Raw genomic sequence first — 14,012 nt, 5'->3', positions numbered from 1 at the left:
CAACACTTTGGAAAACTGACAGCCGGGAGAAAGAGGGGCAGGTTGAGGCAGGTGAGCAAGTGGGAGGTGAGCTCAGAAGGACAGCAGAGATGACACAGTTACCTGAGAGAAAGAATGCCCAGCACTAAGCGAGCTCTTACACCTGGACACCAGGTTAGCGGTTTCCTATCCCTCTTCAGCTGATTGATAAACTTGGTAAGTTTGTACGGGATGATGAGGAGCTCAACCACCATTCAGGGGCTTCTGTGAGAAAATGCACTTTGAGTTACAGTTAAAACACAGTCGACACTAGAGACACAAATAAGACCAGGAGTGGCTTTAAGAAGTTTATTTAAAATGAGGGACACCTGAAGTTAGTTTTGTACCTGACAACACACGGGAGCTCACTGGCCCTCTCCGCTGCCCCTTCTGTAACAGGAGACCTGCTCCACGACCCCCAACCCAAAGAGCCGGGCTGAGGTCCTTCCCATGAGCACCAACTGTGGCTAATCCGGTTCAACTCTCCCCACACAGCACCTGTAAAACGGGATTTCCAAGGACTACTTTCTTCCCCAAGGGATCCAAAAAGAGATGAGCTGAAAGAGGAAGACCATTCTTTCTCCTGACGCAGAAGCAAGAAACTAAACCAACGCAAAATCCAACCCAGAGGCCACCATGTCCTCCCAGTCCGAAGCCGCGTTCAGGTAACTCTCCTCTCTCATCCCTGAAGAAAACACAGAGAGAACAGGGCTGGTCTTTAAGAGCTGCAATTTCTCCAGATGGAACGAAGTATTTTTAAACGGACCAGAGCCAGAACTGGGCTGAGAGCGCCTGACTACTGAAAGGGCTTCTTTCCTAAATGGGACCTTTGATGTTTATCAAGGCTTGAGCTCCAGCTGAAACTCTTCCCGCAGCGGGAACACTTGTAAGGTTTCTCTCCTGTGTGAACTCTCTGATGTCGATTAAAGTTGGATCTCTGAATAAAACTTTTCTCACAAATGGGACATTTATAGGGTTTCTCTCCCGTGTGGATCTTCTCGTGGTGACGCAACCCCGAGAAGTCGCTAAAGCCTTTGCCACAGTAATCGCATTTACAAGGCTTCTCTCCCGTGTGGATCCTCTCATGCTTCACAAAGTCTGAACTCCGCAGAAAGGCTTTCTTGCAGGTGGGGCACTGAAAGTATGTCTCTCCGGTGTGAGTCCTTTGGTGAAAAACCAGCTGAGAATTCCTATAAAAGGTTTTCCCACACTCCCTGCAGGTGGGGAGTTTCTGGGCCATGGGGGCTCTCGGCTGCCCTCTCGGGGAGGCCTCCCTCCTCTCCTCCAGCCAGGGCAGGGACAGTTCTTCTGGATGGGGATTAGCCAGATGCGGTTTCCCAGAATTCCTTCCGTGGGGCGAGAGCTGGCCGGCTGGCCCCTCCCCCTGCAAGTGTTCCAGAGCCTCAGGAAGACTGTCCCCTTCTCCAAAGCATCTCGGTTCATCCTCACTGAAGAGGCCACCCAAGGAAGCCTGCGAAGGTGCCTCTCCTGATGCTTGACAGGAGACATCGGAGGCTTCCTGGCCTCTACAATTTTCCAAATTCACGTTCTCTTTGTCGTTCTCCTGCCTGTCTCCTGGAAGAAGAAAGAAGATCTGGAATCGTTCCATCAATGGGATGCCCTGTTTTCTAACTGGTATGTCAGGAAAAGGGTTGTCGTGAAACATTAATTCTTCTTGTCAAGAGGGCATCAGTGAGTGAGGAAGGATGGTATCATCCAGCCCAAGTGCCTGGCACTCACTGCTGGGGTCCAGGCTAAGAGGTCCGGCACTAGAGCCGAGGAGAATGTGTGACAGTGGAGGGGACATGCAGGGGGCTCTGCCCCCGTAAATAAGCGGCATGCATTTCTTAAGATTTTCTTTTTCAGTCATCTCCACACCCAGCATGGGGCTCAAACCTACAACTCCGAGATCAAGAGTCGCACGCTCCACGGACAGAGCCAGCCAGGCGCCCGGAGCAGCCTGCATTTCTTAAGGCCCGGGGAAAACAAGTGTATTACAGCAGTGTGTTCCTCTGAAAAAGGACTCATTTTTATCTGGTTCTACGGAAAACGTGAGTCTGATCACTAATAAAAGTTTGGAGAGAAAAACAGAAGAAAACCAGACTAACCTCAATCATACCACCCAGAGGGAGCAACCGTGATTATACATTCCCCCCCGCCCCGTGTCTGTCTGACCCATGCATATCTACAGTTTATATACATGGTTATGTATGTATGCGTGCGCTACTTTTTCTTTTTTTACATAATTGACATCATATCGTACACACCATTCCATACCTGGCTTTGTGGCACTTAAATTGTAAAGCACTATTTACCAATTTCACATGGATTCTCCGATTCACAAGTCACCTAAAACTTCATGAAATGCATTAATGTGTCCCCTTACTGTGTGGCTTTAATGCATAGTGAGGGTACAGCACAGACGTGGGTCCCTCAGCCTGTGCCTCAATGCAGCATTCACCTGTGTTTCACTAACTCGGATTAACTTAAAATGCTGTGTTTCTCAGGGCACCTGGGTGGCTCAGTAGATTAAGTGTCTCAGGGTTTTCTGTTCGAGCCCCACATGGGGCTCTGCGCTCAGCAGGGAGTCTGCTTCTCTCTTCCACTCTCCCTGCGTGTGCTCTCTCTCTCTCTCTCTCTCTCTTAAATAAATATCTTTTAAAAAAATAGCTTGTTTTCCTCCTAAATTAAGTTTTTGGTTATTACCACTAAATGATACATAGCATAAAGGCCTTTATTTTGGTGGAAGAATTTGTTTCCAACTTTTGAAAAATTACTTTCCTCCTGCAGATCTAAGGAAGCTATGCACCTTTCCTTTCCTGTATTAGTGTCTTCAAATTATCTGCAAGAGACCCAGGAATCTGCCAACAACTTAGATCTGACTTGTTAATTCACAGAGTCTTAGAACACATTCCTCTCAAATGACAAAGGTACTTTTCCTCTTGTCTTTAAAGAAGCCTCTGTAAATTCCACTTTAAAGCAGAACAACGGTCCACCGTGGAGACGTCACCATAAACACCTAAGACATAGCACATGACTTCCTGAAGGAACCCTCCTACTGTGGAAATCAAAGCTGTCTGTTGTGGTTTCTGGGGTAATCTTTCTTCCTCCACATTTCTAACCACTTCAGATTCCTTGAAGTGTAAGTACCAAGTCCACAGACATGCACGCTCCTCCTGAGGCTCCTGACACTGACTGGCGAATCCATCTCCAGAAGGACTATGACCCCCCCGCCCCCGCTAGGAGCAGCTGCACTAAGTGAAGGAGAGCATTCAGTACTTAAATACTGACGATTTCTAAGATATTGGCCACTGAGAGCAGTCAAAAGAAATAAGGTTTTTGTTGTTATAAATTTTATTCCTTAGTTAATAAAGGATGAATTTTTTTCATATTTATGAGCTATTTTTCATAAGACTGCTGCCCATTTTTATTGAGAAAGTCATTTTTTTCTTATTAACCTGCATGAACTCTCTCTATGTTAAGAAAAATAATCATTAATCCGTCATGTTAATGAACAATGTTTTTCACCAATTTAGTTACCTTAGTTTTGTTTGGGGTTATTTATGTATATGGGTAAGTTGTGGCGTGGTTTTATTTTTCAATATACTCAACTCTTATCACTTTTCCTTAACTGTTTTCTTCCGTGGCTTTTATACTGATAAAATCTTCGCCGCTCCAGATGTGAGACAAACAGTCATCTACATCCTTTCCTATTATAATTTTCACATTTTATATCTTTTTCCTCAAATTTAAACCGATTGATGAAGAACCCCTCCCCCCATGGACCCATGCTCCCTCTTCCTCCGCCACACGCTAAACCCCCATATAGACCCGTGTCCCTTCCGAGGCTCCCTTTTCTGTTCCATCAGTCTGGGAGGCTATTTTTATATATCCCCTCATTTTAATGACTTCACCTTTCTAAAATGACGGATTCTTTCCAATGTGGAGCTCAAACTCATGGCCCCGGGGTGGGGTCACAAGCTCCACTGCTGAGCCAGCCAAGTGAAACTGACACTCTTAATATTTAGAGACCTAATGCCGATGAAACATTCTTCTTCCAAGACTTTTGCATATTCTTGCAGCATTCTCCCAGATAACTACTGGAGATTCATTTTCCCAAGTAATTTTGTTTGGGGGATGGGGTAAGTCCCTCGGGATTTTGACAGGAGGCGAGTACAGGGCTTTCTGAGGTTTACTCCCCTGCTGGCCTGCTTTAACTAGGAGCTATTCCCCCATATGGTCAAACAAACAGCACACGCTCTCTCCCGAGACTTTTGCCCCCTCGGTGTGAGTCCAGATCTGGTAGAATGGCTAACTGTTTTGTCTTTTAGATGGGGCCAGCCCTCTCTGGTCCTGTCACTTGTTCCCACACTAGTCCGGGGCCCGTCCCTGCACCCCTGGCTCCGGCACCGACTTTCCGCAGGGCTCCTCAAGCACTCCTTCCAGGCCAGCCTGCACGTGCCTACCTCCCTGGCCTCTCTTCCCACATAGCCTCTCCTTCAGACAACGGCATTTCTTTACCCTTTTAAGTAATGCAGACTAGTTTTATAGAGGCTCCGCAGTCTCTTTCAAGGTAAGATCTAATGGGACCAGGTCAGCAGGTGGGTTGAAGGAGGAGGGGAAAAAAAAGAGTAAGCGGGGAAATGTAAGCTATAAATCACAAATATATCATCATGTATATCACTACGTATCACAAATAAAATCCCCCTGCCAGGAGCATTTGGGAAATCTCTGTCCCTTCTGTTTAACTGCACTATGAATCTGAAACTGCTCCGGAAAATAGAATCTATGAAAACAAAAATCCGGGGTGCCTGGGTGGCTCAGTCGGTTGAGCTTCTGCCTTCGGCTCAGGTCATGATCCCAGGGTCCTGGATTCGAGCCCCACACTGGGCTCTCTGCTCAGCGGGAAGCCTGCTTTTCCCTCTGCCTCTGTCTCCCTGTCTCTCATGAATAAATTCTTAAAAATCTTTAAAAAGAAAAAATAAGGCAAAAATCCTACTGCAACAACCTCTAAAGCACTGTTTTCAAACACTTCTTGTCTCCTACCCACAGTAAGAAATATGAGATAAGAGAAAAAATAAGAAATATTGAGATACAAAATGCACACCCATATTTGGAACAAAAATTTCCTGAAATGCCACCTACCCTAACATTTGATATTTTCTGTCTGCATTCTGATATTTTCTACTCAGTCTTATCATTGCAATTTTTAAATGCTAGTTGCAACCTAGAAGATGATTTTATACTATGCTGATTGGTCATTAAACGCAGTCTGAAAAATACCGCTCCAGAGGAATCCTTGTGAAATGGTCTTATGATAAACATATCAGTCAGAATTAAAATCGTATGTTTCATTTGATGCTTGCTGTCTCTGTAGCACGTTAGCAAAGGAAAATAATTAATTCAATCCCACTGAGGAGAAAGAATGACTTGTCATATAATTGGGCATCCCTCGTCCTTTTCTTCCTGCACAGTTCTGGGATCTCTTGTCTATGGAGAAGGGTACTGGGTGGGGGTTGCGTGGGTATGCATGACAGGTAGGTGTTAGTGACTGCAATGTTTGAAATAGAGTGCAGCAAACAAAGGGTGATTGCTAAATTACAACAGAACAAGGTCATGTATCTCTCCCTCTCTAGTCTTAAAATACACGATTTATAAAAAGTGCTTGTCGTTGCTGCTGTTTAGTGAAAGTTAGATGCTTGGCGATTAGTTAAACATGTTTTTCTGTTTTATCTTAATTAGCACTCATTTTGCTAGAACCAGAAGAAAGAAAGAGAGAAGAAAAACAAAGGAGTCAGGAAGGGACTGCTGTTATGTCACCTTTTTGCAATGGAATTCGACTCCTATTGTATTGGTCTCCATCTGTCCTAATCTTACTCTCTCTGAGAAAGCAAGCCGTCATGGCACACAAGACGGAAGGCAGCAGGTCTATGTGTGGTCTCTGTTCCATGCTCACATATAAACGCATCAACAGCCCCATACCAGAAACGAGGAGACCCAACCTCAGCACTCACACCGGGCTGACCGGATCACGGCTAGTTACAGACAAGCTCATAGACATTAGGTCCTAGTACCTCCCCCACCACTTCTGATTTAATGACAGGTCAGAAATGAAAGATCACTTACCAACGCAGGGTGGTCTTGGGATCTTCTCGCCAACATGGAGGTGCAGCCCTGCTAGCTCTTCCCCATACTCGGTTGAATTAGTCAGATCAGACTTGGAATTGGAAATGCCTGGCACACAGAGAGATAACAGGAAGCCTAGATGAATGGGGAGAACTGGGGACCAAGCTGTGTCCTTCAAAGGTACAACCTGACCGTGAAAGAGAAACATGAAGGATCTGGAGACCACTCAAAAAACTTATGTCAAGGGGCGCCTGGGTGGCTCAGTTGGTTAGGCATCTACCTTTGGCTCAGATCATGGTCTCGGGGTCCCAGGATCGAGGCCCTTATCAGGCTCCCTGCTCAATGGGGAGTCTGCTTCTCCCCAGCCCCCTGCTCATGCTCTCTCTCCCTCTCCCCATCTCAAGTATATAAAATCTTTAAAAAAAAAAAAAAAAAATGGAAGAAAGAAAGATAGATCTTAGAGGGCTATTGGGAGCTTCTAAGACACCAGTAACTCACAACATGACCAAGATATATGGTGAAGGTCACAAAAAAGAAGAGTGTGGACAGGTGACCAGCAGGTCTTCCACACCACCTGGCAGGTGCCAGGCTCGTGACTGGGCCCCGCCAATGGTTGGTGGGACAGTGCAGTGTAGTGGCACAGAGCGTGGACTCTGTCAGCCACGCGGAGTTCTGTCATAACTCAGCACTCGCAAGCTACGTTAACAGTGAGCATGTGGCTTGATCTGACACTCAGCCATGGTCATCTCCAACATGGGGAGACCATCACCTATCTCATAGATTTCGGGAGTTACGATGGAATGCAGCCGTGACAGTTCCAAGCAGACGGAATCCTTTCAGTACAAGGAAACTCTCACTAAACTTCTGTCTCCAGGGGCACCTGGGTGGCTCAGTTGGCTAAGCAACTGCGTTTGGCTCCAGGTAATGATCCTGGTCAGTCCCGGGATCGAGTCCCAAGTCGGGCTCTCCGCTCGGCAGAGAGTCTGCTTCTCCCTCTGACCGCTCGCTCTCCTGTCATGCTCTCTCTCATTCTCTCTCTCTCTCTCTCTCAAATAAATAAATAAAATTAATTTAAAAAAAAAGATAAAGTGCTATCTCCAGTTCCCAGATGTACACCTCATGCCCTCCCCTCCCCAGGGAACGTGAAGTGAAGTGGTTGTCTCTAAGGAGACACGGGAAATGTTTCACACCTCCTCCCGTCAGACTAGCACATGCCCTCACCTCCGGACACCATCTTTCCGTAGGTCTCCAGCATGAGATCCCAGTACTGCTCCTTCTGTGAGGAATCCAAGTGCCTCCACTGCTCCTAGAAAGCACACAATGCCATGACTTCACTGCAGGTCTGTGAACCAGCCTTCCCCACCTCGAGGAAAACAGGACCGTGCCCTAGCGGCCCATCCAAAGAGCTAAGGATGGTGGGAGGTGGCTCACCAAAGAGGCCAAGGGCAAAAAACCTACAGTCTCCACATCACTATTTCTTGCCCTGGTTAGAAAACAGGTTTTAAGGTTCTGGATTTTTTTTTTTTCCAGTTGCACATATTTAAGACTAAAGGGCATAGAGAGAAGGCACAGGCCTTTTCTACACTGGCCTTTAGTTTTTTCATTTAACTCAGTGCTTATTATAGAGGTCTTTGAATGGTAGGAGCCTGAGAGTCCCAACATTTCATTAAAATCTGGACATTCAAGAGGGAAAAGAAATTAAAAGGGAATGTGTTGGAAATGCAAGCACAAATCAGCAAAAAGGTGGCAAAAGCCCATGAGAACATCAACTGCATTGTCTCTGGGACACAGATCAGTGGATTCCAGGCAGAGACGGACACTGCCTCCATGCACGCGTGGAAACCCTCCAAAGGTTCTGAGTTTAAGGTCTAACATTAGACCAGTTTTCCTCCCACTTGGTGGAAAAACGATGGGTTCTCTGGAACAAGATGCGCCCCAATTATCCCCAAAGCATGCCCTTCTTTGCCTAGGAAACTGGAGAGCAGGGGCTCAAAACTGGGAACTCTGCCTAACTGGGATCTCCTGTGAATTCAAATTCCAATCTTGCCCCCAAGGAGCTGACTGTTAGAGACTCGGTCTATACACAGGTGGGATTCATGAACAGCACAGCCCTTGGATTCAGACACAGGGGCTTCCTGTGTGAGCCTAAGCCACATAACCTTTGAGTTCCCATCCTTACTTGATTAGAGCATGAAACGCAAAAGCTAACAAGTAAGGCATCACTTGTTTTCACAGCATGTTGTAGTCTTCATTCACAGCATTCAGCTGTTTGTCGAATGCTTACACATCTGTGTGTGTACACACACATGCACACACAAGTCTCTAAGACCTGCCCCTTCTAGCACATGAGCTATATGAGCTACTGTGCCTTCTCTGTCCCCACAACAACGCCCAGGGCAGAGAGGGCACTCCATCTATGTTGTCCGGGAGAAACAAAGCCCTCAGCAAGTAACTCCTCAGGAAGTGATACATTTATTACCGTTATTATCTTACATGTGGTCTATGGGATACTTGGACTCCCAGACTCTCCACCAAGGGTTTGAGAATTAAGGGGTCCTGTACGCTTTCAGGAACCTCAAAGCCGATAGCCATCCATTATTATCACAAACTGCTAGCGACGGGGGGCAAAAATGAGGAGGACGAATAAGAAAATGAGATCCTCCTACAAACAGATATACTCAGGGAAGCCATTCTGTCTTAAATCAAGCCTGCCCCACAGCACACAAAAAGGAAGCGAAGACCTGAAAAAGAACGAAGATACCAAAAGTCTGCAATGAGCAGATACTAAGTGAAAATTTTAAAAAGCAAAAGATGAGTTGGATCATTTTTTTTTCTTTTTTTAAGGTAAAAATGTGAAAAGTGGGGGCTCCTGGGTGGCTCAGTTGGTTAAGTGTCCGACTCTTGATTTCAGCTCAGGTCACAATCTCAGGGTCTGAGATCGGGCCCGTGTGGGGCTCTGCTAAGATTCTTTCCCCCATTCCTCCCCTGCTCATACTCTAGCTTTCTCTAAAATAAATAAAATGTGGTTGTTGTTGTTGTTAAGTGAAAAGTGACTAATATATTTTACCATATACTTAAGGATTAATTATAACCACATTTTCCTAAAGATTTTATTTATTTATTTGTCAGAGAGAGACAGCACAAGCAGGGGGAGCAGCAGGCAGAGGGAGAAGCAGGTTCCCCGCTGCGCAAAGAGCCCAATGCGGGCCTCGATCCCAGGACTCCCAGATCATGACCTGAGCCAAAAGCAGCCACTTAACGGACTGAGCCATCCAGGTGTCCCTATAACCACACTTTTAATTTGAATTTTAATAATAAAAATATAAAGGAATTCATCGAGTTGTGAGCTTATTTTCTTAATCTGTGAGTGAAGCTACCTTAACAACCTGCTGAAAAGAGTCAGCTTGAGCAAATAACCAGTTTGCTGAACAGGGGTCCCTTCAATCTTCTCTATCAGAAGACACAGACCCTTGCTCTGGTGGCCGCAGAGAGAGTAACGAGCTCACAAAGCATGGGTGTGACTGCTCGGCTGCCCGGCCTGCTGGACACATGGTCGGTTCTATGGGCACCAGAATGGGAGCCCCCAAGGAGAGTACAAGTCAACAGAGAGTGCGGCCCCCAAAATCCCCAAGAGCCACAATCAGCTCATCCAAAATTCAGAAAAGATGCTTCAGGAGGGCTCTAAACAGCGTATCCCCACGTGAAGCCACACACTCACTCAAGAAATTGCCAAGACGCTGGGGATGAGTGAAGCAAACCCTGACTGTAACAGGCAAGACACACCTGCACCCGTCTTGCCTCTTCCTCATTTTTATAAAAAGAGAAAATTAAAAATCTCAGTTCCTACTCCAGAAGGACAGAATGGTGACGCTTATCAAATGTAATCTTTCTGTGTGGAGACAGCACCACCTTGTGGGCCCAGGAGACACTGCACAACGGACTTGCGCAGAGTTCTCCGCACAGGGCTCCTTTCCTGAAGCCGGAAAACACAGGACTGAACCTGTATGAGGCTCTAACTCAGTCACGGTGCCTAACAACGAAGGACGACCGTGCAGGCAGGCTACCTCATTATTCTGGCATTACTCACGAAGCTCCCAACCTGTAAAAGACAGCAGAGGGAGTGATTACATCCATTTTAATATCTCCCTCCCTTCTCAAAATATCCATTAAATATCAAGGTCCTTCTGATGCAAATGGCTTTTGTTAGGAGTTTTGTTAGAAGTTAGAGGTTGGAGCAGGGATGCTGGGATTGGACAAGAGTGACTTTTGTTTGGGCTGAGTGCTATCAGTTATCTGCAATGTAGGGAAATATACATACACATACACACACACACACACACACGGTGTTGCTGAACATTTTTAGTCTTTGGATTTGAGCTATCCAAACCAAGTCATGGTTCATGTTGTTACCTTATGTATTGTTAATGCTTAACTCTACCGGTTCAAGTATGTTAAGAAATTGTTACAGACCTTTCATACAGATACTCTGTACTTACTACAGAAGCAATAATAATCCTCCATGTCTGCTTGAAATGTCTAACAGAATACCCAAATCGTTGTCAATATGAAACCTCCTGCCTAAAAATTTGCTTTCTAGGTCTCTGGAAAGTAGGAAGACAAGTATCCCTGAGTCACTAAATAGGTCTGGGCCTCTCCCCAGGGTAAACTGTGTGAAGCAGATCTTCTGGTTTCTGTATCTCCGAGCCTGCGAAGGCTGAGGCTCATGCCTGGCCTGAGCATCACACCAAGCACCACCTACTGGCTTCCCTACCTTGACCTTCGCTCCAAGTACCCCAGAGGCAAGTCCAAGAAGGGTTCCCTCATGGTCTGAAACAATGCTTTGATCAAGATGTACAGGTTCCAGAAAAGCCTTATTTTTAATCGAACCAACTTTTCTGAGTTGTTAATTTAACTACGTGTTCAAAATAAACCTGTTCCCAAACTTGCTCACAGCCAAGATGGAGTAACAGAGGCCGGATTTACCTTCCCGCCAGCAACAACTGAAAAGAGGACACAGTGTGCGACACAATGGTTCACAGACATCATGTGCCAGGCAGAGCAGAGCAGAGATCCCTAAAAGTGAGGAAGTGAATGAGGGGAGGGAGCCCTGCATTGGCCAAACTTGCTGCCTGGAGAGAGCAGCCCAGGAAGCAGAGGTGGTGGGGCCAGGTAGAGGCAGACAGCCTCCTCCCCCTTGAGCTGGCAGAAGGAGCTCAGAATTTGGGGTGGTGAGGGCAGTTATAGTTACCAAGACAAAAGACCAGAGTGGGAAGCTGAAAAGAGAGCGAGCTCCAGAGATGCACACAGAGCCCCCACAAGTCTGGAAAAGATCCCCCAAAAGAAGCAGAGGAAACAGAGCCTAGATGGTGCTGGAAACAGTTATTTTCTACCAGCCAGAGTGGAAACCTTGTACATCAGGCAGCATCGGGAAAAATACATGAAAAGGTACTGCCGGTAGTGGGAAAAGTATAAGCCCAGACTAAAGACTTCTCTGGTGCCATAATACAAATTACGTCCAAGTAACTCAACCATATGCCAGAGCAAAATTCAACAACATTTAGAGGAATGTCAAAACACCCAGCACCCAGCAAGGTAAAATTCACCATGTCCGACATCCAGTCAAAGGTTGCTGGGCACACAAAGGAGAGGAAAACACCTCAAAATGAGATGAATCGATCCATCAGAAGTGACTCAGAAATGACACAGGTGATAGAGTAGTAGACAAGGACATTAACACAGATGGCAGAGCCACATCCTACATGTTCAGGGCGGTGTAGGAAAGACCCAACATGTTAAGTACAGACATGAAAAATATAATGAAGCCGCAATTCAAACTTCTAGAGATGAAAACTACACAGGATGGAATTAACAGTGGATTAGACTTTGGAAGAGAGGACTGGTGAACCTGAAGACACATAAACAGAAACTATCCAAAATAAAAGATTTTTTTAAAGAGAGAGAAGAGCATCAGTAAGCTCTGGGACAACCTCAAGAGATCTAACATATGTCACGTTGTCATTCTATACAACCCATGTGGTGTTATTCTCAAAGTCTACAAAGAAGTGGAGAAGGAAGGGAGACACAAAACAGTTGAAGAAATACTGGCCAAAATTTTTCCAAATTTGTTGTAAACTATAAATCCACAGATCCAAATTTTCCAAAGAATCCCAACTATAAGAGACATGAAGAAAATGACTCCCAGGTCCATCATAGTCCAACTGTTAAAAACCACTGAAAAAATATTAAAAGAAGAAAACCTACACGCAAAAAAAACAAAGGCAAGAGTCCAGATGGCATGATTCCATTTGACATACAATTCTAGAAAATCCCAACTAACGTATGGTGACAGAAAGCAGCTCAGTGGTGGCCTCAGGATCTCAGGACTGGGGGAGTGTGGGGAACAGGAGGGACGGATTGCAAAAGGGCAAAAGGAAACCTTTGGGCATAACAAGTCTGTTTATCATCCTGACTGTGGTCATGGTTTCACATGTGTGTGTACGTGTCAAAAACTTACCAAACTATACACCTGAAGTAACTGCAGTTTGCTGTTTGTCAATTACGCCTCCGTAAAGCTGGGGGAGGCCACCTGTCCCACATTAGATAGAAGCATTCAAAATCTCAGACTGACTCCTATGGGCAAGGCCTAGACCAGGATATGAAGCAGAGCCTTTTCTCAGCATAACCCAAGGAATAGGAAAAGGGAGAAACAAGAGAGCCACTTCTTCCAGGACCCAGATTCCACTATCAAGATAATTGCTAAACATTCTGCCTCGAGGGAAATTCTGAGACACATGGGTTTCATTCCATGTGTATCATTCTTGTTGTCCTTTCCCCTCCGCTTCTGAGAACGTGTCCCCTTTCCACCCTCCTGACTGCTGACACCCTCAAGCCCAGCTCTGGGGTGAGAGAGGCAGGGAAGCCAGCTCACCGGAGGTGCTGCTTGGAGAAAGGAGGCTCCGAAGTCCTGGTCTCTGACAAGCCTTTCCTCTGGTGGGGCGGGACATGGAGCAGCAGTCATTGCTGAAGGGAGGAACAGAAAGTTTGAAGATCAGATGTCATTGCAATCTGCTCCCTGGAGGGCATGGATTAAAAACTGTCACAAATGAGAACTAATGCATGTCCCACCATCCATGATGTCAAGACTCATGTTTACCTCCCTAACAAACTCCGACTCCCCACAACCTTGCAAGCAGCCTCACCCGTATTTTCCCCTTCCTTCCTTCCCCTTTCCTCAGAACCAACATTCAAATGGTCTGGCCCAGTCAAAAAGGAGATTCACAGACTGAATCTCCAAATCAGAGTGATTCAGTAGATCTACCCTGTTCCAAACTTTCCAGAGATACCCTCATCTGAGCAGCCCCTCATTTTCAACTCACTCTGAGGCCCACTAACCACAATCCCCAAAACTCCCCAAGAAAGCATCACACAACACCACGAGTAACTAAACTGCTTCTCACCTAATTCTTGTTCCATGTCAGACTCCTCTTTCACGGTCTGGCTTGGAGGCTCCAGAGGCCTGCAGGGTGAGTCCTGAACTCCCAGCTCCTGAGGCCCCATTTCAAGATGGCACTCCACTTCCCCCACCTGGCAGCTTGCAGATTCCATCTTCTCTGACAAGATTTCCTGTCCTAGAACCTGGATGCTGATCTAGAGACCACATATTACCAATTACTGAAAGATCTAGACTGAGGGGTTCTCAGAAAGAAACAAAGAAACTCTAGAAACAAAGAAACAAAGCTAAAGCTCTATAACAGATAATAAGGCACTCATTTGGGACATGGAGTAGGGGAAGAGAAAACCAACTTCTCTGTCTAGACCAGTAGGAACCTGTGAGGAAAACATCCTGCGAGGGGCCAAGAGCTGAGGCC

At 46.0% G+C, this 14,012-nt stretch overlaps 1 protein-coding gene across 6 annotated transcripts in view; it reads right to left on the bottom strand.

The window, feature by feature from the left end:
• Positions 1-313: 313 nt before the first annotated feature.
• Positions 314-14,012, bottom strand: part of ZNF18 (zinc finger protein 18) — a 28,592-nt gene continuing 14,893 nt past the window's right edge. For 5 of the 6 annotated variants that reach the window (XM_047707128.1, XM_047707130.1, XM_047707131.1 and 2 more), the window contains exons 3-7: positions 13,602-13,791; positions 13,073-13,164; positions 7,366-7,450; positions 6,145-6,252; positions 314-1,593 (exon numbers count right to left, since the gene is read on the bottom strand). In XM_047707128.1, coding sequence (XP_047563084.1) covers positions 815-1,593; positions 6,145-6,252; positions 7,366-7,450; positions 13,073-13,164; positions 13,602-13,791 — 1,254 coding nt within the window. In that variant the 3' untranslated portion in view covers positions 314-814. The remainder of the gene's footprint in view (positions 1,594-6,144; positions 6,253-7,365; positions 7,451-13,072; positions 13,165-13,601; positions 13,792-14,012) is intronic. The other variant, XM_047707133.1, reaches the window with a different exon arrangement.

The sequence above is a fragment of the Lutra lutra genome, chromosome 16, assembly GCF_902655055.1.
Source record: "Lutra lutra chromosome 16, mLutLut1.2, whole genome shotgun sequence".
Classification (NCBI taxonomy): Eukaryota; Metazoa; Chordata; class Mammalia; order Carnivora; family Mustelidae; genus Lutra; species Lutra lutra.
This window is presented reverse-complemented; position numbering and strand designations above follow the sequence as displayed.